General features: G+C 39.8%; 1 protein-coding gene across 1 annotated transcript in view; it reads left to right on the top strand.

Annotated features, from left to right (window-relative positions):
• KIF26B (kinesin family member 26B) overlaps positions 1–27,392 on the top strand; it is a 288,079-nt gene that overhangs the window by 229,105 nt on the left and 31,582 nt on the right. Inside the window, exon 10 of the mRNA XM_032683581.1 lies at positions 2,356–2,515. Coding sequence (XP_032539472.1) covers positions 2,356–2,515 — 160 coding nt within the window. The remainder of the gene's footprint in view (positions 1–2,355; positions 2,516–27,392) is intronic.

The raw sequence follows: 27,392 nt of genomic DNA, 5'->3' as shown, positions 1-27,392 counted from the left end.
TTCCTCAACCTGTGTAATAGGAATATATGTGGAAACAATATGACTGAGCTTTTGAAAGTTAGTGATTTCATTCATTTTCTTTTGTTTCTCTGATATCTGGTAATCTTAGCAACAGAAATACTCATTTTGTATGATTCAGTAATGTCACCTGCAGTCATTTTCAGTAGCAACAAAATGCGTTTCTTTGTTTTTCTAATGAAATGATTGGGAGACACTCAAAAAAGGTAATTTCAGTCTTCTGAGGGCAACAATCTTAGAGGACTCAAGGACTCTTAAGTTTAAGATTTTTAAGGACTCTTAAAGGGGAGACAAAAGTCCCCCATGAGAAGTTCAGAGGTGCAGAAGCCTGACTGGTTCCCCAAGGAAGCCTAACTTTGTGTGGCAAATGCAGGAGCCTGTAGTGTGTGTGGATACTACTTCCTTGTGAGAGAATACATAGAAGTCCAGTATGTGAAGAAGGTGTTGCCAAACACCTGATGTAGCTGAAGAACTGACAGGACTTAAAAGCAGCAGAAGTCATTGTATTTTAACATTTATTGACAGAGATACTGGATACACTTTTGGAATGTTATTCTCAAATACCATAGCATAAATCACTTTCACAGAAAGAGTATTCTCTGTTCTTTTGTCTTCTCTCTTCTTTCTTCCTTCTTTCTTTTTTTCCCTCTGCTTGCTTTATTTTCATATCTTCTCTTTTTCTCTTAATTTGTTTTTTTCTTTTATAATGAAAATCTACTTGTAGTTTTATTGTTATTAATTTTTAACTAGTCATCAACTATAACTGAAACAGAATTATAAAATTATACATAACACATTTTAGAGAAACTCTTCCTTTTTTTCAATAGAAAGTTTTCTGTCATGCAAGATACCAGGTAAATAGGGCTTAGCAGTGAGCCCTGTGTCTTGCAGTGCTAGCAAAATGAAATCTCTTTTTTCAGTGTAGATTAATATGTTTTATATTATAGTTACTAGTTATATATAGCTTTAGTAGCTGTATGTTTTCTATATTTATATACATTTTCATAGTACACTTTCTGAATCTGAAAAATTACATGATTGTGAATCACCTTTTTGTCAATATGTAGAAGTTTTACAAATGTCTTCATCACTTTTTTATGTAATCCTTCTACCTCTTACAGCACCAATGTGTCTGCCACGGCCTGGTACCACAGCTACTGAATGCAGGGCCGTTGAAAAAGGATGTTTGTGATTGATAAGACATTTATAAAGCAATTAAATACATCCATAAAATCCTTTCTAAGGTTCCCATCATCTAGTTGCTCCCATTGCCATCTTTGCTTGTGAAAGATGTCCCTGCTCAGTGCTAATACTTCTTTTTACCAAATGTGTAACTTGAGATGCTGTGTCAAAATGCCTGTGACTTTGTTTGCATAAACTCAGATGTGAAAGTATTTTCACTGCTGTTTAAGGTAGGTTTGTGCCCTTGAATACTGCTCTTACCTTTTGAGTTAAGATCCTAGAAATATAACTGCCTTTTCCTACATATTGTTTCTAAACTAACCCCTGAGAATAGGAAAGAGTGTTCAAAGATGGCTTGCAAAAAACTCAGCTAGGAAATTGTCTTGCGAGAGTAGAGAGCTCGAAGCACTTCTTTAAAGTCTACTTAGTCCCCATTCTGGATTCATAAGGAACCACAGGTTTTTAAAGAGAGCAAATGTCTATTAATCTCGATGTTTCAATGGTAGCATCTTCTTACTCTAAAGGTAGTGTGTTGATACAGAATAAACAAAAAAAACCCATAAAGATCTAGTGCCAGTCTTACAGAAACTGTTTTCAGAACAGAGGATCTACTTCACAATCACTCCAGCATGGCAAACTTTTTCTTAGCTGAAAGGATAACATAAAAGTATGTAGACTTAAAGCAAAGTTGAACATCCCACAGATACCACAGGTTCTTCTTAAGATACAGGATTCAGGATGGGAAAAATAAGAGAAGGATCCTTGCTCACTAAGCAGCAGTTCCCAGCCTGCAGTATTCCAGACAGAGGAACAGTAGTGACAGAGACAGAAACAGAACCAACTCAGGTACAGGCTAATAAAACTATATTTAAAAAAATACAGTCACTTTGGTGACTCTCACAGAGTTAAACCTAGAGGAGAGGGTGAGTACTGAAAGCCTTGGCAATTTTTACACAAGTCTGGAGTAGACAGCAATGTACAGCAATAAAGACTGACAGTGAGTTAACAGGACTCCTCCAGTTTGTGTCTGCTAACATGAATTAGGGAAGGTTTCTGTGTTGTTTCCTCTTCACAAGTCTTGGTGAGTTTTCTGCCTGCATGGGAAGCTGCTCTTGGAGACATATACTAACTCTTTGCTTTCTTTGTTTATGGCAGTGTCTGGAGGTCGCAGCCGTTTGCACCTTATTGACCTGGGCAGCTGCGTGAAAGTACTCAGCAAAAACCGGGAGGGAAGCTCTGGCCTCTGTCTCTCATTGCCAGCGCTGGGCAATGTCATCCTCGCCCTTGTCAATGGAAGCAAACACATCCCATACAAGTAAGTGGTATTCTGGGTCGCACCTAATTGGAGGATGCTTGAAAGCAATTTGCCTGTCTGGGCCTGAGGCAGATTTGGGTAAGGAGGAAAACAGCCTGCTGGGGTCAATGCAGCTCTCTTGAGCTACAGTAAGACCTGCCTGAGCTTCAGTGACACCTGATCTAACCTTACATCTGTATTTGAAATGTGAGAGCATTTCATGTTTGTTCCAAGGAGAGAAACATTGCTACCGTAACGCAGAACTATAGAGAAAATTATTTTGCTGTCCATTGTGTGGAATTTACATTCTTGAAAATATATGTCACAATGAGTATGCATGTTGGTCATGAGATTCCTTCTGTGACCCAAGGTTACTTTGCATTTTTTTTATATGGTTTGAATCTCAGTGTCAGCCTTTCACCTGCAAAAAAGAAGTAGGCCCTATTTGTCACACTAGACAAGTGGCCTTTGCTACTGCAGGCAACTTCTAGGGAATGAGAGGAATTGCTTGCCTTGTAGGTATGCTTTGTACTCATTTCTCTTCATCATTGCTTCACCCCATTTGTCATGTGTGCAGGTCTGAGAGGAAGCTTGGATTCATTACCCAAGCCAGGTACTCACACGGCTTTCCTATTGAGAATTTCTGATTTTGTGGACGGTATTGCTTTTCTCTAGCCTAGAGCTTAAGGAATAGCAACTAGCATCGTGGGAATGGCTTACAGTAGCAACTTGTAATCAAACTGCCAGTGAATGTCACCATTCATGAAGGACATGTATATGACATCGGGAGTTAGGAACGACACGATGACATGGAAAATGAAATAAGTCATTCACAGAGCAGTATTTCAGTCCATAGATTTTACCCTTTTTATAATTTTAAAGGCTACAAACGTGATTATTTTCTCATGTTCATTCAAGATTGCTTGTCTTCATTTTGGAAAATAAAAATGCATTGAGGTTGGTTATAATTTTATTTCTCTTCTAACATTTATTTAAAAAAATTATTTAGAAGTCTGGACTTAAGACATGCTTTCTGGAAATATTCCCATTCCTAGAGCTCAGTAAGACTGGAATTCAGTTGAGGGCCAATGACATTTCTTTGTATAAACATTCATTAAATGTTTTGTGAAACATGCACCTAGTCATAGTGTAAAAATACCTTGAATTTTGCACTTCACAAAGTGTAACTCAAACTATACTTATCAAAAATCTGTTTTCCTTCCTGTTGAACTTTATGGATGAAAGGGAAGGTCAACTATAGGAATAGAAAAAAAGATGTTAATGATGCTCCCTAGGCTAGAACTAAACATACAAGGAGTAGTTACCAAATACAACAATTGTCTTTCTGGGAATGATTGACTAGGAGAAAAGCATTACCAAACATTTCTTCTACTTGCTACATGTCCAATCTCTCACACAGAGGTGCCAGCACAGTTTCTCATCCATGTCTGTACTGCTGAAGCTCTCTTCATGCCACAATCTCCTCTTCAATTCACTCCTTTAAAAACAGATATTATAGAGTATAGAGAAGTGATCGGTCATCTGTAAATCAGAGGCAATGTCTTGTTTCTATGGAGGACTTTTAAAATGTAATCTGAAAAAAAAATACTGGCCTATTTGGATCAAATTTTGTCTTCTTGTTGAATAGAATCCAGAAAGCACTTTTCCCCATATGCTATCTATTCATGAACCATGGAAATAGAAGTTTTGGTGGCTGGGTGAGCATAAACACTTTTTGCTTAGTAATCTGGCAGAACAGGTGTGTGCTGCTCCTTGGTGACAATGAGAGGAAGGGGGATGCAGGTGTGTGTGCTGCATTGTAGAAGAGTAGAAGAGTCTGAGTATCCCATAGACAGACGTGATGTGTTCAGTGGCATCTCTTGTTTAGAGCAATGACTAAGCTATCTAGCTGAGATAATTTCTCTTTCTCTAGGGGTGTTTGCTTTCATTGTTAAGGATAAAATAAAATTTTTGTTCACTGCCTTTGTTGAGTGGGACCAAATGAAAACAATGGAAGTGTTTTCTTACGTGACAGCTCTGCACAATGTGTGTGGTCTCAGCAAATTTCCATAGACCAGTAGACAAAATGCATCTTTTCTTTATCTGAGATAATTAACAGCCATTAAGTGTTTTATGGCAGCCTGTCAGTAGGCACTGCATTGCTTCCTGAGAGCCCAGAAACTCACAAAATTCATAGATTTTTTTCTTACTGCAGAAATTTGGTTCTCTAAACTCTAAGAGGCTGCAGGCTCTTAAACTCCCTTCAGTGCTGTATCCAGCTCTATCTCCGCAGGTAGTAGTTGTAGTTATAGGGAAAAGCTTGTTCAGATTCATAGCTGGTATAAGCAGATGCTACTGCATTGCCTTCAGTGGTCTGTGTGTTTGTGCCAGGGATGAATTTGCCTCTCTGCCTGCAGTCTCTATGCATACTGTTGTTTAGCACGTTGCTTTTCTTTTATTGTTACCCATAAAACTAAGCCTTGGAAGCCATTAAGTTGGAATCTTTCTCTCTTGGGAACACCTCCGCACCACCACCCCTTTTTTGGGAATAGTAACACATATTGACACTAGCTTTAGCAGGAACTTGTCTACTGAAGTTGTAAGAAAGTAATACAGAAATTCTCAGACATCAAACAACATGGTTTGATGTGGTTTGGGATCTTGTCCTGCATTCATGTTAAATTCCACATGGGTCTGAAGAATGTGCAAGAATCCCTATAATGGGCAAATACTTGCAGCTAAGGAACAAGGACCAGGCCATGATTTCTGGGAGTTTGTATCTTCCATATATGTACTTATAATCTCTTTCTAATGTCTCAGTGGGTTATCTGTTTGCCACTATTATGTCCCGTCCTATTTTGAACCTTAGTAAGCACATAATTCTGTCATGGTATGAACCAATACATTCTTCCAGCTCAGCATGTTATATAAAAATAGAATTTTTAATTTGACTTAAATACATTGCCATTTTATGTCACCAGTTTCTTTGGTCTTGAGTTATGAACAAATCCTTCAGAAGACTGGGCAAGAATTATTTTCTCCATAGGAATGTCAAATATCTTCATAAAAATTGGAAAGGGGCAATTGCAAGCCCTAGGAGGAGCAAGGGAGTAAACTCCTGCCCTGACCTAGTATAATAGGGTTTAGATTTGCTACAGAAGGGTTTTGCTGAGCTACAGTATTTGTTAGTGCCATTTTATGTTTTTAAGAGAATTTGAGTTTTGCATTAGCACTGCATTGTCTGCCTCTGATTTCCAAGATGAATGTGTTTTAAACCCTCGAATGAACATCCATTTGCACAAACTCCAGATACTGTTTTCTATAGCTCACAATTCAAAAATTACTCGAGTTGCTAGGCAACATGGGTGGTGATAATTCATGGTAATGCTGTTTTGAAAATAGTAATTTTTATACATTTTAATGACTGTGAGAATGTAAGAAAACTCTATGGGAAAGCGAAAGGCTGTATGAATTTCTTTTTCAGAAATTGTTGCTTGTTTTATTTAATAGGCTTCTCTCTTACTGTGCTCTCCCAATGTGCTAGTGTTTCCAGAGGCATCCTATGTTTTGAACTACGTGCTTATCCAAGGAGGAAGTCTTGTCTGTAACATAAATGGGTGTGAGTTAAAAGCATGAATTTTATGCTTGGCACTTCTGCTTCTCTGTCATATGGTTGCAGTTCCTCCCAGATCTTACATACTGGTATTGTTTTTTTCAATCCTATATGCATAAAATAAAATTATATAAGTGAGTGATGCAAGGTTGCACAAGAGGCTTCATGGCAGAGCCACCATGTTTTAAGATCTAATATGGTGCTTAAACCATAGGCTAATCCATTTTTTCTTTCTGCATGACCTTTGGAAAATAATTTAGTTATGTATTTACTTATTTATTCCCATTTATAAAACTGAATTAGAAAACATTCAAGTAGGACTTCTTAAAGGGCATTCAGAGTTGGCAAAAAGCATTATATAATTTTGAACTGTTGCTAGGACTGTGTTACCTTATTTTCCCCCTTTTTTAGAGTTAATGACTCACATAAATGGCCCTAATGGGATACAAAATCTGGTGTTTTTTTGGTCAAGGGTAGAATATTATTGCTTTTAAGTAAAGAGAAAAGGAAAAATGTTGGATTATAGCATTGTGGTATACTAGCCTAAAGAATGAACTGTATATCAGATATTTTCTTTAAATTGTTAGTTAATTATTGGAATAAAAATGAAAATGAGGATTGGAAGGATCCAGTAATTCAGATTCTTAGTTAAATGGGTGTATCTGCAGTTGTTTCATCTTTGTAAAAAGCTGTGTGTGAAAATTGGGATCCTAGGCATCTTTTGCTTATGTGTCTTGCCTTTTCATTTGTAGCATGAGTTATATTATTTTTCTCAGAAGAAATGTTAGTGGAAACTTTTCAGGAAGAGATAAGAAAAGCTAAAACCCAGTTGACAATTCAGTTCCTGTACAATAACTAGTACTAGTACTGGAGATTTTATCCTTATTTATGAGCTTGTAGTAAGTCCTAGTTTTGTGGAATTCACACAGCAATGTCTGCTTACTAGGCCTAAGAATTCAGTGGCACACTTGAACTATATGGCCAGTGAGCAATCTATTTAATGATTACTTCAGCACATAAACCTAAAATAATATTTGTTGGTTTTCACTGAGAAATTTAAAACACGTTTATTTTCCACTGTTACACCTATGTCTTTTGCTCCTCTTCAATGAGAACATGATACCAAGACCACAGAAAGCCTAAGAAAAAAATCTGGTGTGCCCTTTGGAATCTCTAATATTTCTGTGTTAATTTAGTATTGAATATATTAGAAGTAGATGAAGAACTGTTTTGCTGTTTTACTTGAGGGAATGTGAGAGCAAAAGAAGGGGGAAAAAAAAGAACAAAAGTGAGGACATGAGAGACAGCTGAAACAGAATCACAGGGCTGGGAAATAGCCTGAAATTAATGGAAGAGCTCTGAAAGACACTGAAGTTTTGTGCAAAGGAGACAACAATCCACAGAGAAGAACTCAGAAGTAAACAAGGAAGAAGAAATGAGCCTATTTAAAAAAGATGAATAAGCCTGAGAAACATCCCTGAATGATCTGGTTGTAGGAGAGCAGTCAATAGATATTTTGTTGAATGTGAAACAGTTCCTAGCTATCAAACCCACGAGCTGCTCAAGGACAAAAAAAAATTCCGTGAAGTTGGCAGCCAGGTCATATGGACAAGAGCCTTGGCTAACAGACACCGAAGCCACTGGAGCAATGCCATCTTACACCAGCTGAGGCCCTGGCCTTAGGTGCATGCTCTTTGGCACTGGGCAGAGGGTTTTGGCGATATGTAAGTGCAATGCAGTTGCCTGCAAGAGCACTGAAACACTGTCAGCATGGACATAATGAGTACTTGGAGCATCTGGCGATAACTTCCACCTTTGGGGTCTTTCTGTATTCTGACAATTTTACTAGGTTGAATTTCTGACAATTCCCTCCTTTATTTCAGGGAACTATGTAAAATAGATGGAATAAGGGATGCACAGTCTGTAAATGTAGGAAAACTTCTTGTGTTTTATTAGGGTAATTTAATCTGCAACTCAGGAGTACGACAATGACAGATTTATTGCCCCAGCAATCACTGTTGTAGAGTTCATCAACAATGCACTTTATTATAGAATAGTTTTTAGAGCTGATAGTGCAGATTTGAGCTTTATCTGCACACATCTTACAGTATTATGTTTCATCATCAAATTAATGAGAGACAGTATAAAAAATCCTCAAGGAAAGCTTCAGTGGAGCTACAATTCCCCAGCTTTGTTTTTTCAAATGAGTCCTGCTAGCCTGGCAGGACTATATAATGTGATAATAATTGGAGCAGAGGTGTTTGTGTGTATGTGTAGTGGGTGTGAGTATGTTGCATGCACTAAGCCTGAACACCTGTTACACCAGGTTTACAACAGACCTCAACTGACAGCCTCCATTCTGCACAAGTATTCAAGTGAGAAGAATCAGGCCTCACAAACTAGGTCTTTTAATGCTCTTTGAACATCTCAACAAATTACTACTTTACAGATACTGTAACAAGCAAATAATGATGGACTGCAAAATGAAATGAGAAGGGAAGTGCTTGTGGTTTATAGTCAGACTTAATAGCAATTACTAATTGCATTTAAATAGCCATTCCTATGAGCAGCAGATAACTGCATCGTGGAAGGACACTACTTTGGTCCCGGGCCAGCACAGACGTGACTGGTAATGAACAAGCAATCCAAGAGCGTGCAGTTATTCCTGAAATATAGCTTGAATGGAACCCAAATAGGTCATTGTGGTGCTTTCATTTTTCACAAATTAAACTGTACTTAATTCATTAAAATGTCATTTTGAACCTACAGTCAGGGTATCCAGCAGTTTATCCTCACCTGTTCTACCACTGGTTCAGGCTCAATTGAACATTAATACATTTTCTCTTGTGGAAATGTGGTGATAATTCATTTCATGTATAATTGAACAATTTTTAAATAGTCATATCCTTGGAATAACTATCTCTTGTACAAGGCAGCAAATTATCAAAAAGCATGTAATAATTTTTATTAGACTCACTTCACATTTTTGGTTGTCTCCAGTTTCATGAACAATTGCATATGGATATGATGTGTGAAATTAACTTTCATTTTCCTACTGATCCTTCTTTCCTTGCACAAAACCAGTGTGACTCAGGGCAAAAGATGTCCCACTGCAACTGAAATAGCTGTTCTTTGTATAGTGCAAGTATGTAGCCCCTTGTTTGGAGTTGGGCATCTCATCACTAAGAAAAGGTTGCAGACTGCAGAGAATTTAAAAGAGAAGCAAGAGGAATTATGAATGGTCTGAGATGAGAGAGTTACTCACCTGGAAGAACACTGCAATGGAAAAAAAGCTTCATAGCTTGCAGGAAAAAGGAGACCTCTGAGAGGGGAGATGACAACTACTCTGTAGTACTTCAAGGATGTGAATACACACAGGAGGAGGGAATTGTTTCTGATGAGAAAAGTGGCAGAATGATTTCTTAAGTAATGAGGTGGAGGAATATAAAATTTAAAGTATGCCAATAGGGATTCCTGTAAGTCAGTGGAATAACTACTGAAGAGCTGAAGTGAGCACTTCCTTGGTAGAATGATTTAAAAGCAAAATAAATGTATAACTAACAAATATTAATGAACAATTATATAATAAACTGTTTAAGATGAGTTAGGGACTAGGCTTATGCAATTTCAGTTCAGAGTTCTGGATCCAAATCTTTGTCAATTTTCAATAGTTGTACTTCCATTTTGATTATTTGTCTACATCCTTGATTGTAAAGTGTTTGCACATGGCTGGCAGATACACAAATAAACAATAAAATATGTTCTAGAGTGTCTGCTAGAATCAACTCTGCTTTTAGAAGCCTGAAAACCAGCAGTTTTATAGATTATTACACTTGTATGACATCAAAGAAATCCAGAAAGTCTCAGAAATATCTTTCTCAAGATGCCGCTAGGTTGTCCAGTCCATTCTTGTGACAGATGATTTAACTCTGTTAACCACTTTTTTTTCTTCATAATTTAGTTGCACATTTTTTTGATGTCTCTTTCTCTTTGAATTGCAAAACCAAGTTCTGCCAGTGCTTGATCCAAAACTCAATGTAAATCAATGGAAATCTTTTTATTGGGATTTGGCTTAAACCCACAGATTAGAAAACATGCTTATATCTAATTAGATGAGATAATCCTCAAATCCTTGCTAAGGGATATTTCATGTTCAGTGTTTGATGATTAACAGCTTATTTGTTGAAAGAGGCAGTATGTGGTTATGTGTTACCTAATGTTGAGTTTGTTTGGGATTGCAAGGGATGTAATTGATGGAATTGGTGAATGGGAAGACTGCAAAAGTACAAGCATCTATTGTTTGGTTGCAGATGGGTTTGTGACCATGAATTTGGAGCTCAAAAAATTTATACAGAAACTTGCCACTGAAATGGGGATTTGTGACTACTGAAGTGCCACAAGCAGGATTACTGGATTTTCCTCTTCAATGTATATAAATAGTATTTGTGACCTTAACTTAAAAATAAACAAAACCTTTGTTTACATTTTCTGGGCAAATAGTTGAACAATTTTTCTTGAAACTCTTTCTTTTCTTGGACTCTTTTTGACATCACCCCCTTGATGGAGGGACAGGCCCCAGAAGCTTTTAAGGGAATTCTATGGTTGCAAGTGGAGTATATTTCAGCCAGTTTGCTTCAAGAGTATTTGAATAGCATTACAACTGCAAGATATTTTTTTCCATACAAACTTTTATTGAAGTTCTTGTTTTCATAGCATGTTTAAGAGTAAAGCAATGAAGATAATCCTCTTGTGCTCTTCAGATACCAGATTCTGCTGGATGATCAAAGTTTTCTGGCTGGTGGTTGCCTCCAGGTCTATACACAATGAACAGATGTGAAGGGGATTTTTTAAAATATGCATTGACTTTTTAGAGTTAAGCAGGCTGGTTAGAACTATCTTCTGAAATATGAAAATTACTTCTCTCTCCTGCTGCAGGATGAACTTGTTAGATTATTTTAATTTTTAAAATGTTGTTTGTTTATGAATGCCATCCAGGTGACACGCTTTCTAGCAATATCTGAAAAGACTCAGTAAAATGAATGTCAGACAACAGGTTTGACTGTTTTAGCTGTATTTTCTTTCAACTATGTTTTGTCTTATCATTCTATTAGAAAAACTGTTCTACCTGCCATATTTAAAATTATTTTCCAATGAGTTATTTTTGAGAGATGGTGGGAGTTACTAGATTGTTTCTCTCCCTACTCCTTAGTTCATGCTCTTGGTCATAAATAAAGCTTCACTCACTTAGAAAATCAGTGACAAAGTGTACATTCATACTGTTGGAAATATCAGCCCTTCTGGTTCCCTCTGGTACAGCTGGTTCCGGATAGCAGAGAGCTGAGTAACAGAATGATGGTGGCGGCTGTTTTGGGTGGCAACTATGGAGATACAGTCTTCAATCCCTATAAATAGAACAAAAAAGTTGGGAGTGGTAATAGACATGAAGGGATTTTGGAGTTTGGAAAAGGACACATTACACTCTGCAGGAGTAGGTACTCTCAGTGAAGTCCTTCTCCTGCTGGCCTTGCTGTAGGCAACTTGGACAGCCTGCAGCTTTCCCTGGTGTCCTGCCTGCCTTAAGTGGGAGTGCCAGGGGGCAGAGGTCTCACATGGCTTCCATGTTGTGTATGCCAGTCCCTTTGGGCAGCTCAGACTGCACCAGGCACCTGCACTGCTCAGCTCAGAGACACATGGAAAACAAAGGAGGGGAGCCACTTACAAGGTGAGCTGTTAAAAGCACATCATCCTCTCTGTGCAAGTGGGACCTGAAACTCCTTGGAGCAGTCTTTTGAGGAATGAACACAATTTTCATGTCTGCCTCCAGCTTTAAACAGGTTAGAAGAATCTTTTGTGCTCCTAGACTGTGTTTCCTCTCTCTTGCAAACAACAGTTTTCACAGGCTCCATGTGAAGTGTTTTGAAGTTACCTGCCTATGCAGGAGGACAGGAATTAGATGCAGCATCCAGATCTGCTACCCAGTTGGCATGTATGCATAACAAAAAAAAATGTTTTCAAAGGTCAGAAACTTCAAAAAACTTCACTTTTTCCGAGAGAGAGAGAGTATTCTTGGAGTTCTGTGTTCTCAGTCAGGTCATGCCAACATGCACCTCCTGAATTCTGATCATCTCTCTCATGTGTGGACATTGGGGTGGTGGAGGACAGTTCTTTGGATGTCAAAGGGAACTGAGAGTAACAGCTGTAGTTGCAATAGATTACAGGGACATATAAACTGCTGGGGAGAGGCTGATGACAGATAAAGGCTGAATAAGATTTGACTCTCAAAATAGATATCTGTGAAAGAGAACAAGTTGGCACCCTACCACACTGTGCTCCAGTGAGATTTGTGAAATGCTTCTGTTTTTTCTGTTAATGTTGAGGCTGCTTACTGTGGAATGTGTTTTATAGAAAAAGTGAGGGTGTGCTTTGGTAACCTTTAGGATCTTTTCATCATACAGAATACAAAACAAGCCTGTTAAGCTGGTAACAGATTTTCTTTTCTCTTGTTAGGTGACTGCTACCATTTTGGATGGCTGTGTGCTGTGCATTGTCATTATAATAAGTTTTTATTGGCTTTTATTGGTTTTGAGCTGCTCTTGTTTGAAGTCTGTCGTGACTGAAACAGGGCACAGTCCTTTGTGGGCTCCTTTGCCCAGAATCCTTCGTGTGTGTGTTAGACATAAATATCAAGTAGGTCACACAACTAGTAAAGTTCTTGGTGTCTGTTTGCAGCTGCCATGTCTGTTCTCCTCATCTCAGTGAAGGGAGCCTCATGGTGATGAGGGTGTTGTTTGCAGGAAGACTCTGGCTGCTGTGAATCTGAATGTACATGCTCCCAGGGACTGTCACCTGTCTTCCCAGCAGGGTCAGGAATAGTCCAAGCAGGGACATATTGCTTCTGCGGCACTGTAGCAGAACTCATTTGGTCTCAGATGGTATCACAATCACATCTGTTAGGTGTACTCTGAAAATTGAAATGGATTTTTTCATACTCCCAAGAAAATTCATAGTTTCTCTGAACACACTACTATATCACACCATGCAAAAGATAGCATAACAAATTTTTAATTTGGTTGGCTAGGTTCCATCCATCAATGGTGCTTCTCTGTGAAGCAATACCTGATCCTTTTAAGGAATCTGAGCATCACACTAATAGCTGTTCCAATACCTAATCAGAGAGCAGGCTGTTACAGGCTGTGTATGAAATTATAGGGAGTTAATGTTCAACTCTAACAGAAGTAGCCTGGATATGTGAGAGTCGTTTTGACTAGCAATTACTCATCTATTTTATGCAATAAACAGCTATGTTATCTCTCTATGGAAACTAACCTTAAGTTAAGAACTCAAATAACTTTCTTAATAATTTTGTGTTTGTATTCGTATAGATATAAAACCAATAACTGTAGAGCTCAAATCAGTCCAGCAGTTTAATTACCTAGGTAGCCTCATCTCCTTGGATGGCAAGATTGATGGAGAGATAGAGAACAGGTTAGCAAAGGCATACAGTGCCTTTGGAAAGCTTCATAAAAGAGTTTGGCGAAATAAACACCTGAAAAAAAGCACCAAGATCAGTGTTTACAGAGCCATAGTGCTGTCTACTCTCTTATATGGATCTGAATCATGGGTCATCTACCACCATCACCTGCAACTCTTAGAACGCTTCCATCAACGCTGTCTCCGTTCAATCCTAAACATCCACTGGTCAGATTATGTGACCAATACATCTGTTCTAGAACAAGCAGCAGTCACAAGTATTGAGGCCATATTACTGAGAACACAGCTGCATTGGGCAGGGCACGTCTCAAGGATGAAGGACCACCACCTCCCTAAGATCTTACTTTGTGGCAAACTTGCTACCGGCTGCCGCAAGAGAGGAGCCCCAAAGAGAAGATACAAGGACTCCCTGAAACAACATCTCAGCCTTGGCCATACTGATCAACATAACTGGTCTACTCTGGCCTCCAACCGGGAGGTCTGGAGACACACTATCTTCTACGCTGCTGATGCTTTCAAGAAAGCACACAGATTCACTCTTGAGGAGAAAAGACAACACAGAAAGAATCGTGCTTTGCAGAATGTACCTCCTAAGGAGTCTTTCTGCTGTGCCTTTTGCAAATGGACTTGTCTATCTCGTATTGGCCTTTTTAGCCACCAACGCACTTGCAACAAACGTGGGTAGAGTCCTTCACAAATCTTCATTCGCGAAGCCCAGCCATGATGATGATGCTTTATGATAAGTATTACCAGTGTGTTGCTTCCTCTTACTTCATCTCTCAGAAATATAAAATACCAAATATTTCCTACTAATGTCCAATCTGTAATCCATGTTACTTGATGAATTCTGTATTCTTCTCTGTGTATTAACCATTAACTGGGCCACTAACTGGAGCTTCACATAAGTTCGTTTCTAAGACTGCATAATTTGAAAGTGGGGCCCTCTGGTGGTCTAGTGGTTAGGATGCGGCGCTTTCACCGCCGCGGCCCAGGTTCGATTCCCGGTCAGAGAAGAAGTCCCCCGGGCAGATGGAGCTCGTTAGCCCTGTAAGGCCATCCATCTAAGAGAAGGTCACTCTAAACAAACCTACGTCCTGAGGACCTCACTGCCACCGTCCAAGCTTGCTCGGCCCCGGCAGATGAACCTCAGGATTAAAGGGTGGGCTCAGCTCAGCGCACACTGTGTCTCACCTAAAAAATCCACTGCGCAGGCTCGAAGGGTAAAGACCCTTCCCAAATCTTCATTCGCGAAGACTGGCCATACTAATTTGAAAGTAAAATTCCCTTGTGCCAGAAGCGAGCTAGTAAATTTTACCAATGATTATTCTCAGAAATACAAAGGGACTTATCTAACGAGTAGTTAAGTATTTTATGATGACATTGTGAGTTATATGCTACCCATATGATCTTTCACTGCATTTTTCAATGCATGAATGTGGGAGTAAATTATCCTTGGTTAATCTCATAATATGCAGTAGAACTATATGTACAATCCTTTTTCTTTCTGCCTCCTTTCTTATAGGGAATGAACATCTCCCAACCCTATGGTCTGATTATGTTCATATTGAAACATTTCTGGCACTTAAATCTGAAAACCATTGCATATTTATGTAGAGAAAATTCTTTTGGTAGATCTAAAAATCTGGGCAGAGCAACAGATCTTCAGTTCTCTTGCTGTGCAGGTTCTGAGAAGGGGAGTCATGAGGGGTTCTTTCTCCTTTCACCCACAATAGGAAGAAAAATTCTCTACTGCCATGTTTAGGAAAAAAAGGTCCAGCTTCTGACATATCAAAGGCTTATTGTTTTGAGGTCAGGGCTAGATCAGTGTTAAAAACTTGCTCAGCACACTGTGTTCTGCCATTATCCGAGTTTTGAATTGTACAAGTATAGATCAGCAATGGATATGTTTGAGTGGTTGTTTTACAGATATAATTTTTTTGAGGCATTAGTGTGAATTTTGTTCATGTCTATTTTTGCCTGATTCAGAGCTGGAATCTGTAAACACAGGGCATAATATTTTTACTGTTGCTTGAATAGCACAGTCTTCAGAAAAGAAACTCCATCACAATCAGAATGCAGAAAATGAGATAACCTCTAAATGTGGTCTTTTTCTGTTTTTCAAATTTTTTGTCATTGCTCTCAATCTGTTTATATTAATTATTAAATATGGAATTTTTATATCCCATGATGCCCTTAATTTACACAAGCTCAACAGAATGTGGATCAGATACATTTTCCTACCTGATCCTACCTGCATCTTTCCATCTTTAATCTTTTCACTCACTAACAAGTGGTAACATTATGAAACATAGGGTTCTTTTCCTTCTATATCTCCAATATATCTAAGAAGTAACTTTGATTTATCATATAATTCTAGAAAATAACTATGAAGCACTTATTGTCACTGCTGCTGTATCTTTAGTTTCTGAAATACTTTCATAATCTCAAGCAGGTGAGGGAGAAGGTGGCAAGTGTAACTGCAAGCCACATTTCTGATTCAGGGACATTCCGGGCCCAGCCCCTCATGTTGAATATTCTGGAGGCTTAACCGGCAGCAGGCACCCCAGGTTGCTTGTTGGGCCACTTTGATGCCTAACATCTCCACAGGACACGGCGCAAAATGCTATGACGCCATCTCTGACATGTCCCCTCTACTAGCATTGGTCACACCCTTGGCAATCCCCCATGGTATCATTGTAGAAAACCCACAGGAAATAGTGTCTTGACTGCTGTCTCAGTGACTGTACTCCTAAACATCCTTTGATACTAAATATGATGCTCTTCTACATGGTGGAGAAGGTCTAGAGGTGTGCGAAGGTTTCATCCTTTTCTGTTTCCTTTCAGATTTGCCAAGTCTGAAATTGAATGATGTGTTCTGCTGTGCTAATTGATTAAGTGGCATCTATCATAACATAAAGAGATCAAACAGAATTGTTTTTTCTCCCGTGTTACCATTTAGAGCTCTCAATTCTTCGCGGATCATTAGCGTATAATTTTCAGATGAGCTAGCCAGTAGGTCCCTAAATAAAAATTAGTAGAAAAGATTAGCTAGGAAAGCTAGACTGGTAATGAGCTGTTGCACTATACTAATATGATGCGTTTATAGTTCTTATTTAGCCTTAATCAGTGATAAGGGCAAGTTGTCAGCATTTGATAGCTAATTGGTATTCCTTGGAATTACATCGCAACAAAACCACTGAAATGAAAATAAAGCTTTTCTTGATATATGACAAGTTAAGGGTTAACTATAAATACTTGGGTCAAATACACCTCTTAGCTACACTATATGCAAATCAGTGCACTGAGGGAAGGTTCATTGGTCATCAAAACTTCTTTGGTCCCTTTTGGTTAATTATAATTTTATTTAAACTGGTACAGGACTGGCTTTGTAAACAGAACCAGGCCTTTAAGCCATTTGCTATGTATTTAATATGTCATGTGACACGCAAAAACCCCATAAACCTGAACTACTGCAAAATATTAACAATGCAATGACAATTTGAACTCTTATAGCAGTCCATTTCTTAATGATTTTGTTTACTCTGTGTTCATTTGGGAACTGCTGTCCTCCCACAGAATTAATTGGATAAAAAAATAATAACATGGATCTGAAAAATTATAAGGCAGGAATAATCTAAGCCACGGGATATGAAAGACTTGAAAGCCTGGCTAACTTGACATCTGTGAGCTGAAATTTTTGTCATTGCACAGCTATAATTAGGTGACTCTAATCACTCTCATAATTGCTAATACGGGAAATGTCCTGTCTGTCCTCAGTAGCTGGTGGTGGGAATGACTGCTACGCACAACGTTGTGCTTCCTAACTGTAAAGCCAGACAAACTCTGCGAGCAGAATTTTCTCTGACACGCATGCTCCAAGAGAATTTTAGCTATCTCTTAAGAGGCCAAAGTATATGTGATCATGCAGTCTCACTGCTAGTCATCCAAATACATTTTCAATTGGCCATTTAATTGGACATTTCCAATCAGATTTAACGCAGGGACAGGCCTTTAGGTATCTGAGGTCTGTGCAAGACTCTTGAGACTGAGAGAGGGATGAGGCAGAAACAGGCTGGGCCATGAAGGTGTGAAAACAGTAGTTACCTGTGCCACTGGTGCTGGCTTGCCAAACAGCTGAGCTGAATGTTAGCCAGCCAGCATGCACAGGCCAAGAAGCAGAGAGAAAGGAGCTGCATCTGAAGGAGGTGAGTTAGCTGGGATGTAGCGGGGGGGGGGGTGTCGTAGGAACTATGCAGAAGAGGGGACAGCCAAAGTATAGAAAATGGAGTAACGCAGCACACAAAACTAGTCTTCATTACTTCCTCTATTCAAAGAACAACTTGTTCATTTTTCCAGATCCTCACCATTTGAAATGCAATTAGATGAATGTATTTTCCTACTGAATGAAATTCATGCAGTCAACAAACCTCTCTCATGATTTGCTTATCAGTGTGTATGGAAGAGGAGGAGGAAGAATAAAGAGAAGAAAGAATTTTAAGTGAGTTCACTGCTAGATCATCTGAATTAAGACATCAATTTTTGCTAGTGAAATAGCTGCAAAAGTTAACATTAAGATGTTAAGAAAGTCCTGCTGCAATAATAATTCAGTATTAGCATTCAGATGTGAGAAGAACGAATCCTGAAGGCCTGAGTTAAAACTCACTTAAGAGTAAATCGAGACAACAAGTATTGCCTTCTCAGATGGTGAACTTTGAAATATCTTCACTGTTCCCAAAACTGGGAAATCTGGAACAGCTGTCTGTGCAGTTAAATTCAACCCTCCTTTCAAAATGGGCATACATTTGGGTACAACTCTCTGGATACAGCCCTCACCCTCTCTTCTATGCAGAAGTGGTACCTAATGTCTAGGTAAAAGAAGTGTAATTTAATCTGTCTAGATCTAAGTAAATACCTGAATTGGTGACCCCTGAGAATTTATTAAGCTGAGAAGACAAGGGTCCGTAAGATGCATCAGATAGTGAAGACTGAAGAGACACTAGCTAGCATTGAAGTGGGAGCTATCAGACTAGAGTGAAGGCCATCGGGAAAGTTCTTCATGGACCAGTTTTGGGAGAGATTTTATTTTACTTGATGTTATTATCAGCAGCCTTGGCACACAAAGGAGGAGCATGCTAATCATAGCGACTGGTTACAGAAAGCTGAGAGCCATCATCTGTAAAAAGACATATGAGAACATGAGGCGAGAACAGCTATGAGGGCTACAGTAACACAAAGGGCACTAATGCAAGGGAGTTCCCTGATGGATTGCTAACAATTTCTGATGCAATCTGGGAGCTCATCAGCTAGAAAGTGGGTGGGGGTGTGTGCTTATTTAGGCACATTGGTTATGATCACAGGTGTCCATAACTGAGCTAACAGTAACAAGGTGATGAAATCTGAGGAGGCATTAGGAATGACAGCAGAAAAATAATAAGAGTTATGCAAGAGGCTAGCAATTCGCCTCTTGGGTACAGCTTTAGTATATTCATCTCATATAGATGAAGGATGAATTCAGACTGAAACAAGAACAAGAAAGTCTGACAAGGGGAGCTTTTCACATGAGAGAACATGAAATTAACTTAGCTTGCATGTCCAAATAGAGTTAAGGAAAAGAGAGCACGTTTCTGTACGTGTGGAGGAGCATTCCCATTCCCATTGCAAGAGCAATGGAAACCAAAGAGCATGGGCAGATAGGGAAGTAGCTGGCTTCCAGCATGCCACTGTGAAATGGAAGTGTGTGTGGGCAGTGCTAGGTTTTAAGGATGGGTTTTCTAAATGCTTAAGGAAGATTATATGATTCTCTGTACTGGATAGGGGCAGGAGCTAATAATTCAGTTTCTTCTGACCCCAGGCATCACCCATGCTTTGGTGATAGCCCAAGGGGATTAGGCTCACAGGACCAAGCAATGCATTTCTCTTTCCTCTTTTTCCCTCTGTGGTGGTTGTCTATGCTCTGTCTTTACCAGAATGACTGTCTTTGCTCTTGGCCTCTCTCTCACATTGACAAGGGTTAATTGGATGCTGAGGAACTCTTTGCTCTGTCCCTAGGAGAACACAGCAGGCATGCAGAGGGGATGCAGGAAGGAGGCTGCAGAGTCAGGCTGTAAATCTCTGTAACATAAGAACGTAAGAATGACCGTACTGATTCAAGTCAAATGTCCTTATAATATCCTGTCTCTGTCTAAATTCAACAGCAGATGCCAAGGATGAAGTGTAAGACTTAATCAAAAAGTATTCAAGCGTCAACTGTTTTCAGCTGTGGGAGTTCATTGGCTTTGTAAACAGAAGTAGGACCTTCCAGGCACATTGTAAATGATTCCAGTTTGAGGCTTTCTGAAGACTGTTGGGTTGAAGGTTGAAAAGAGCTTTTTATGAAAGACTGGCTCAGCTTATCTTTGAAATTTTATGTTAGTGCTTCTTGAATTTTGAACAGCTAACTTTAATAGATATCTTTTTATAATTTAAAACTAAATCCATACAAACATTAGTATTGGATATTGTTTTCTGTCACTCACAACTCTGTTCTGACTAACAATCTTGTGGAGAGGCAGCTGTTAACATGGAAAAACTCAAATTTATAGTTGTTTTTCTGAACACAATAGATACAATATTGAACTCTAAAGAATGTTCTGGTTACCTCAGGTAAAACTGCAAACTATGTAATAATTGCTAAATGGCAAATTTAAGAGAGTTCCTTTTCTTTTCTGCCAAAGGCTAGAAGAAGATCTCTGAAGTGTTAAGAGATATAAGAGCCTATTGAAAAGCTTGTCTACTCAATGGTATTATAGTGGACAAAGTAAATATAAGAATCCATTTAAAAGGGGAGTGAAACTTCACATAACATGAAAAATGAATGTGTCTCATTAATATTTTAAATTGCTGCATGGGTGAAGATAAATATATTTGATACAGCTTATCTCCTCTTGGTTTAAATAGCAAATATATACATTAAAATATTTATACATCAATTTTACCACTTTTACTTACAATACGTAGTACTTGCCTGAGTCTGGGGTCCCTCAGGTTTTATTTAGGCTCATGTGTGTATGAAGTACGGTGGAGCATGAGAGATGTTAAAGAATCATACATTTACTTTCCTTATGCCTGTGTTTATAGATGACAGAATTCCCACTGCCCTACACCAGCTGCTAGATTTGGACCTGTTCTGCCAAAACTGTCAGAAACCTGCCTGTGGTTCTGCAGTTTAATTTCAATGCCATGTATTTGACTTGAGAAGAGACTGGTTTAGTCTTTGTCTTGTGTATCCTGTCACTAAATCTGTAAAAGCCCAGTTCAAACTCTGAAGCATATGGGAGCCTTTCTGGAGATTTCAGTGACTGCTGGGTTTGGACCACAGTGCCATGGGTTTCAGTTAATAAAATCTCAGTTCTGGGGCTTGTTTTTGGACATCACTAAACCCAGGCACAGGTAGAGAATTTTCATCTGTGATCTTTAATTGCCATGCAGGTCACCATCATCACTGCTGTTGCTCAGCCTGTCCAATCACATCTCTAAATCAGCCAGTAGTGTGAGCAGCTCAGCCTATCTGTGGATGAAAGTTTTGTCTGTCTGACGGCCATTCATTTTATGTCAAAGGACTTCTTGGTCTCTCTCCAGTTCCTAACAAGGTCACTCTACCCATATTGATTACTGGCAGTACCAATATAGATGCCAAGGACTTGCAGGCCAGAGAGCATTCTGTTCATTAGATTCTGCAAACATCATTGCAGGTATCTAAGAAACTTATTTTGATCCTAAAATTATATATCGAGTGGTAAAGTGAGTTCTTGAGGCACAACCAGCTTTTTAGTCCCTTTTGTTTTTTAAAGAAACAGGTGTAGTGGAGAAACTCAGCTTTCTTACTCTTCTTGAAAGAGAAAGAATGTGTAAAGTTAAACAGCGAAGTCCATACTTAGCCCCTGTTACTTACCCACATTTTTGAAAAGACAGTCATGCATGTTGCCTAGGGTCTGTGTGTATTACCTGTACATGCCAGTATAGTATTCCTTAATATAAGTCACGGGTTTTTAATTTGTAGATGGTTTGGAGCTGAGCAACTGAGGCCAATGTGTCCCCAGCTGTTAAGTGGGGACATCACATATAAAAAAATCCTCCATTTTGGAACTTGCTTCGCCTGCTTAATTCCCATCCTAGGTTAGCAGATCGCTGGGCTGCTGCAAAGTCCATCTTCCTTGCCGAAGGATTGCTTCTTTTATCAGGTTTTATCAGTTTCATGCTTTGTGAAGCAGACTTGGGAGCTGTATGTGAAAAGGAACTTTAAAAGGTATTAAACTGATTACCAGAGAGAGAAGAATGACTTGGGGCTTCCGACTGTATATTTTGCTTTAATGCTGATAGTTTAATATTTTCACTGCTTTACTTTTGGTTTTGACAGCTTATAGTCAGGACCCACGTTCATGTAAGTGCATATTTTTTGGTCTGTTGATCTAAATGAGCAGTTCTAGGAGCATCAGCATCCCGAAAATAAGGTTTGTAACAACTTGCCTCTCAGTTTGACATCCAAAAGGGTATAAAAGCTGGCCAGAAGTTTTCCTACTTTTTAGATTTTCTCTCATCTGTCTGGTTTCTCTGGTGTGTTCAACAGTGGAGTTTAAAGAGTTTCAGTCTGGTTTCTGTGGAAGCACAAATAAGATTTCTCTCCATCCACCGAACCATCAATTCTCACAGTGTTTACAGAGGCTTACTAACTTTGAGCTTTTTATATTATTTTCTCAAAGTTTCTTCAAATTGGCCAGCATTCTAGAAGTTTATTGCTGGAGGTGATAAGGCAAGCTTGTGTGCAGGTACATAGGCAGTGTGAACTCTTAAACCTACTCTTTGGGAATATATCTAGTGAGTGGCATAGAGGAATTAGAATTTTTCGTATCATTACTGACAGCAAAAATCTGCTTTCTTCTTTCTTTTTTTCCTTTCCACGCAGGAGTGTGTGTGCTTTCACTGCCCTCTGCTACAATGCTGAAGGGTATAGGAGGTTGGCATGTAAAATCTTACTTATCAAAATGTGAATTATTTCACTGAGTGACCTTCCCAGTTTCCTGGAGATGTCATCTGTTTACACTAGTAGCAGTGCCAACTGGAGTGGTTTCTAAAACTGAACAGCAGTCAATTTATTTTCAGGTACCACTCCATTTGGGATTGCAATTAGAATAACTAGAGCTGCTCTCCAGCACAGGAAACTGGGAAGGTCATGCTGCCAAATTGTTGGCATCTTGATGAAGGAGTGTAAACTACTGCTGTTGCTACTGCAGATCAAATGAGCCTAACCAGAATGAAGTAATTATGAAATCCTCCCAAAAGATCATGAATATTCATGGCTCAATTACAAACATTTGAAGTTAATTTTCGTTTGAGGAAATAACCCTGGTATTCCACTCTCGGTACATATGAATCATAACACTCCTTGCAGGCAAAGGGCAAAGCTGTTTCTTGCTGCTCAGGCTCATGGGTGCCGCTGTGTGCACAGCAGTGGCTGCCTCTGGCCGGGCGGCACAGCAGTGCTCCGTGTGGCAGCCAGCTGCCTTTCTGTCCCACCACCAATTTACCAGTGTGTTCACCAGGCAGCAGTCGAAATGATCACCAATCTGCGTGGGGTGAGGGTAACACATGACTCATGCCAGTCTGGTAGGTAGATGCTTATCTGCACTGAAAGGGGAGTTGAAGTTACTGCTGCCCTACCCTCTTGGCAGGGGCTGTCACCCATGGGGGCTCTTCAGCACGTGTGAACCCCAATGATGAGACTGGCAGCAGCTCAGCTGCAGGGAGCTGAGGCCTTCTGAAAAACAAGCCCTTTGCTTGGCCTCTTGAATGCAGAGTCGAGAGCCTTGCTTTAATCTCCCCACTGCTTGGCCCCATTAAGGCAGCGGGAGCTGGGGGCATCAGTGCTGGAAGGAAAGATGTTGAGCAAGGGGAATGGGACCTTCTCTTCATTGTAATGGAGTGGTGCTCTGCTCTGCTCCTGCCAATTTTAGCCACTAGAAGGGCTAGTATGAAAGTGGTTTCCATAACGTGTCCCCAGGGACATGTCAGGGAGTGTTTCCTCATGCTTTTTCTTGCTATGTGCCTTATAGGCACAGGCACTGTCCAACAACATCCCAACCTTTCCCTTCCCAGTGCTCCTGCTGCACTGCCAGGGAGCAGGCAGCCCAGAGGAGAGGCAAGCAAGCTCTCAAGCTGCTCCAGTTGCTATTCCATAGCAGATATACCGTTGTCTTCTCATATAAAGAAACCAAACCATACAGATAGGCTGAGGCAAACTTGTGGTTGCTGTAATGCTTCCAAGTAAGGGAAACAAAGGGGGGCATGGGAGAGAGAGGGCTTTTTCCTTCCTTTTATGAGTGTACCTTGGTAGAAGTTAACACATGCAGGGTTCTTAAATTTAAGATCTGGATCATTATAGGTTTTAACTATATGATTTTTTTCTCCTATAAATCGTAGTTTACCTATTGCTCACATTTTCTTAACGAGTGGCATTGACAGTTTTGGGGTATCTGGCTTTAGCTCCAAGATAGAGTTGCTGAGCCTAATTAGCTCCCTGGATTAATTGAGCTTTGGTTTTTCAGCTAGAATTTATTAGGAGCTGGCACTGTAATGAGACAGACCAGTAGGATCCTTTTCTTTTTTATTATCTTTGAACTTTGCATGTTTTTAATGGTTGCTTGTGAATGGCATTTGGTTCTGTGCTGGGAGTTGGAGTATAGAGGAGAGAGGGATCATTTCATTTTCAATGTAGACTTCTCTCTGAAACCATTACTGGTCTCCAGTAGAGCTGCCCTCCCAACCACCTCCCCCCTCCCACCGCACAACTTGCTCTTGCAAGTGCTGCGCTGCATGACTTTAAACTACATTTTGATTTCTTAGCTCTCATTTGAGTAATACATTGACCTGTAGATAAGGATTTATGTCTTCAGTTTGGTATTGCCAAAATGCAAAATGCAAGTGAACCAAACCACATAAATTCATGAAGCTCAGGAAAAGACTGCAAGGAACTTTTTTCTCATTGAGTTATTGAGTTATTTAAATGAAGGCCAAGTGGCTTCAGCTCCATTGCTGGCACAAGGCAGAAAGGAGAAGATGGAGGAGACATCTTTCTCTGTGCATCTTCAGGGCTAGCATAGTGGTGTGCAGCTCAGAGCTGGGCTGGCAATGTCAGAAACCATACACTCTTTGGTATGTAAAGGTAAAAGTGAAGTTGTTGTGTGATAGCAGTAGCTTTATTGTGAGAGTTCTACTATGGATAAATTTGAATTGCTGAGATGAGGCAGCAAAAGGACCTTCAAGAAGTAGGGTACTTTTATGTCATCTTTGAATAACAGGGTGCTCCTTGTCTGTTTTGTGGCCTGTTTAAGTTTCATCAGCTTTGGATCAAATTTTGTACAAAAGTTACAGCTCTTGAATGAGCCCCTTTCATGGTGAGAGGGAGAAGAGGCCAGACTTGGGAGAAGAGGCCAACCCCCACCTGGCTACAAGCTCCTTTCAGGTGGTTTTAGAGAGCAATAAGGTCTCCCCTGAGCCTCATTTTCTCCAGGCTAAACAACCCCAGCTCCCTCAGCTGCTCCTCATAAGACTTGTGCTCCTGACCCTTCACCAGCTCCATTCCTCTCTGGACATGCTCCAGCACCTCAATGTCTTTCTTGTAGTGAGGGCCCCAAAAACTGAGCTGATTTGAGTTGCAGCCTCACCAGTGGGACTCTGTCCTTCTCTCATTGATTTTATTTTCTCTCTTTGGTGAAAAGAAAACAAAAAGACGCTATTTTGTGCATCTGCCATATGCTCATGTGTTGAACATGTCAAAACCACAAGGATTGTTCTTCAATATGAAATTTCCTCTTAAAAGACAACAATTGTAGGGGGAATCCCCCTACATTTTATATGCATTTTGTGATAGTACAATTTAAATGTAAAACCCGTGCTTGGCTGCAGCAATACCTTTTTCCTGCTCTTGACCTCTTGACTGCTGCAGTGTCACATCCCTTCCAGATGTGGTTGTGATTTTCCCAGTACATAAACCTGAGCACAGTATCCCCTCAGCATAGTCCTTTTAGCTGGCTCTCCCTTCCCCTGTGCAGTGAACACAATGTTCTGGGTTGTACTAGTGTACTTAATACAAGATAACTAACTGCAGTTGCAGTGGAAATTTCCACTTTGCTTTATTTTCCCTTTAAGGCTAGTGAGCTTCCACCTGGAACAAGTTCATTATCTCCCCAATGCCTTCTTTCACCAGGTGAAGGATTCCCCAGGTTAAAGGTTCAACACGTTACTCATCTTTCTTCAACTGCCTTGCTTCGTTCTGCTAACAAAGCCAGGCTTACATGGCTGAACCACCAAGGGCTTTATGACTCCACCTAGCCTCATTTTGCCTGTGCCTACATACATTGCTCCCATTTCCTCTCTCCCGCTATCAAAATTATTAACAGAAAGGAAAGACATAACTAAGCAAACTATACTGGGTCGTTGTGAACTCAGCTGCTACACACCTGTAACATCTGCTGTTGGGTTTGTTCCTTTTGAGCTATAAACTCTCTGTAGAGATTATTCCCATGCAATAAGAGCCAAAACCAAATATAGTCTTTGTGTGATTCCCTTGTCATGTAAGCATTTATTACTGTGAATAAAGCAGTGCATCAGCTCAAAGGAGCAGACTTCACGATCAAAAATAACTGCCATAGTTACTGAGATTTTTCCTTTGACATACCTCTATAAATAATTAGATTACAAGACACCTGAGGGCATACATCATCTGATGCTGTAACAATAACACCTTGAGCGAGTTGACAACTCTCTCCTTTTGGCCAAGTGCCTAGGAAGACACTAAGGCATATGATTAATAGAGAACACAAACATAGCCTTGCACTTCCTAAAGCTTAACTATACTATTGTATTGTGTCTCTTGTGGAATGTTATTATTCCTATTCCTAATGGTGCTGCTGTAGTTGTTGAATAGCCAAAATCCTCAGAGCAGCAGAGTGAGAGGAAAGGGAAGACAAAAAAAACGTTAAGGTGGTCTTGGGAAAGACCTAAACAAAGCATATAATACAATTGGCTAAATAATTCCACAGAAAAATAATTATTCTAACATTTCAACTGGATATTCCTCTCCAGCATTGCCTTCTTTTTATGGAACAATTCTGTGTTTGCGTCTCCCATACACAGAATGAAATGCTGGGCAATGAAAACTCCTGTGAATTTCCTGAGCGTAATATTTATTCTTACTGCTTCATTTTCTATTCATGAATTCTATTTTGCAGCCCTAAACAAAAGCAATTACCATTTGCCTCTTTTCTGTGTAGCTTACTTTGAACACATTGCTTGCATGGATTCTTGTCAAGCTGGAGGACCTGGCAGAGGAAAATCCAGGAAGGCACTGCCCATGTTACAACCCCGCACCCTGGTCTACACCTCAGCTGGGCAGTGTGATTCATGTAGCCATGTCAAATTATGGTAGAATTATGGGATTCCTCTGCTGTGTATAAGGAGCAATTAAGGGGACTTCAGAGGGTAGAGGGGCCTTGGAGGTCAGGCGACAACAGTGAAGGATGTTAGTGGGAGGAAGAGGGGAAGAAAGAGGAGATTGATACTGGAAGAGTGTCTAGCAGTGATGCTGGAGAATGGCAAAGTCTGGTGTAGCTGGTTAGACCACTGCAGGATGAAACTGAGCTCTTCCAGGCTGTTTAGGGGAGGAATTAGGGGTGAGTGTCATGATATGGGAGTAAGAACAAGCAAGAAGATTAGATGAGGAAACCCCAGGATAGACATTGGTAGCAGAGAATAGGATTG

The sequence above is a fragment of the Chiroxiphia lanceolata genome, chromosome 3 (assembly GCF_009829145.1).
Source record: "Chiroxiphia lanceolata isolate bChiLan1 chromosome 3, bChiLan1.pri, whole genome shotgun sequence".
Taxonomy (NCBI): Eukaryota; Metazoa; Chordata; class Aves; order Passeriformes; family Pipridae; genus Chiroxiphia; species Chiroxiphia lanceolata.
This window is presented reverse-complemented; position numbering and strand designations above follow the sequence as displayed.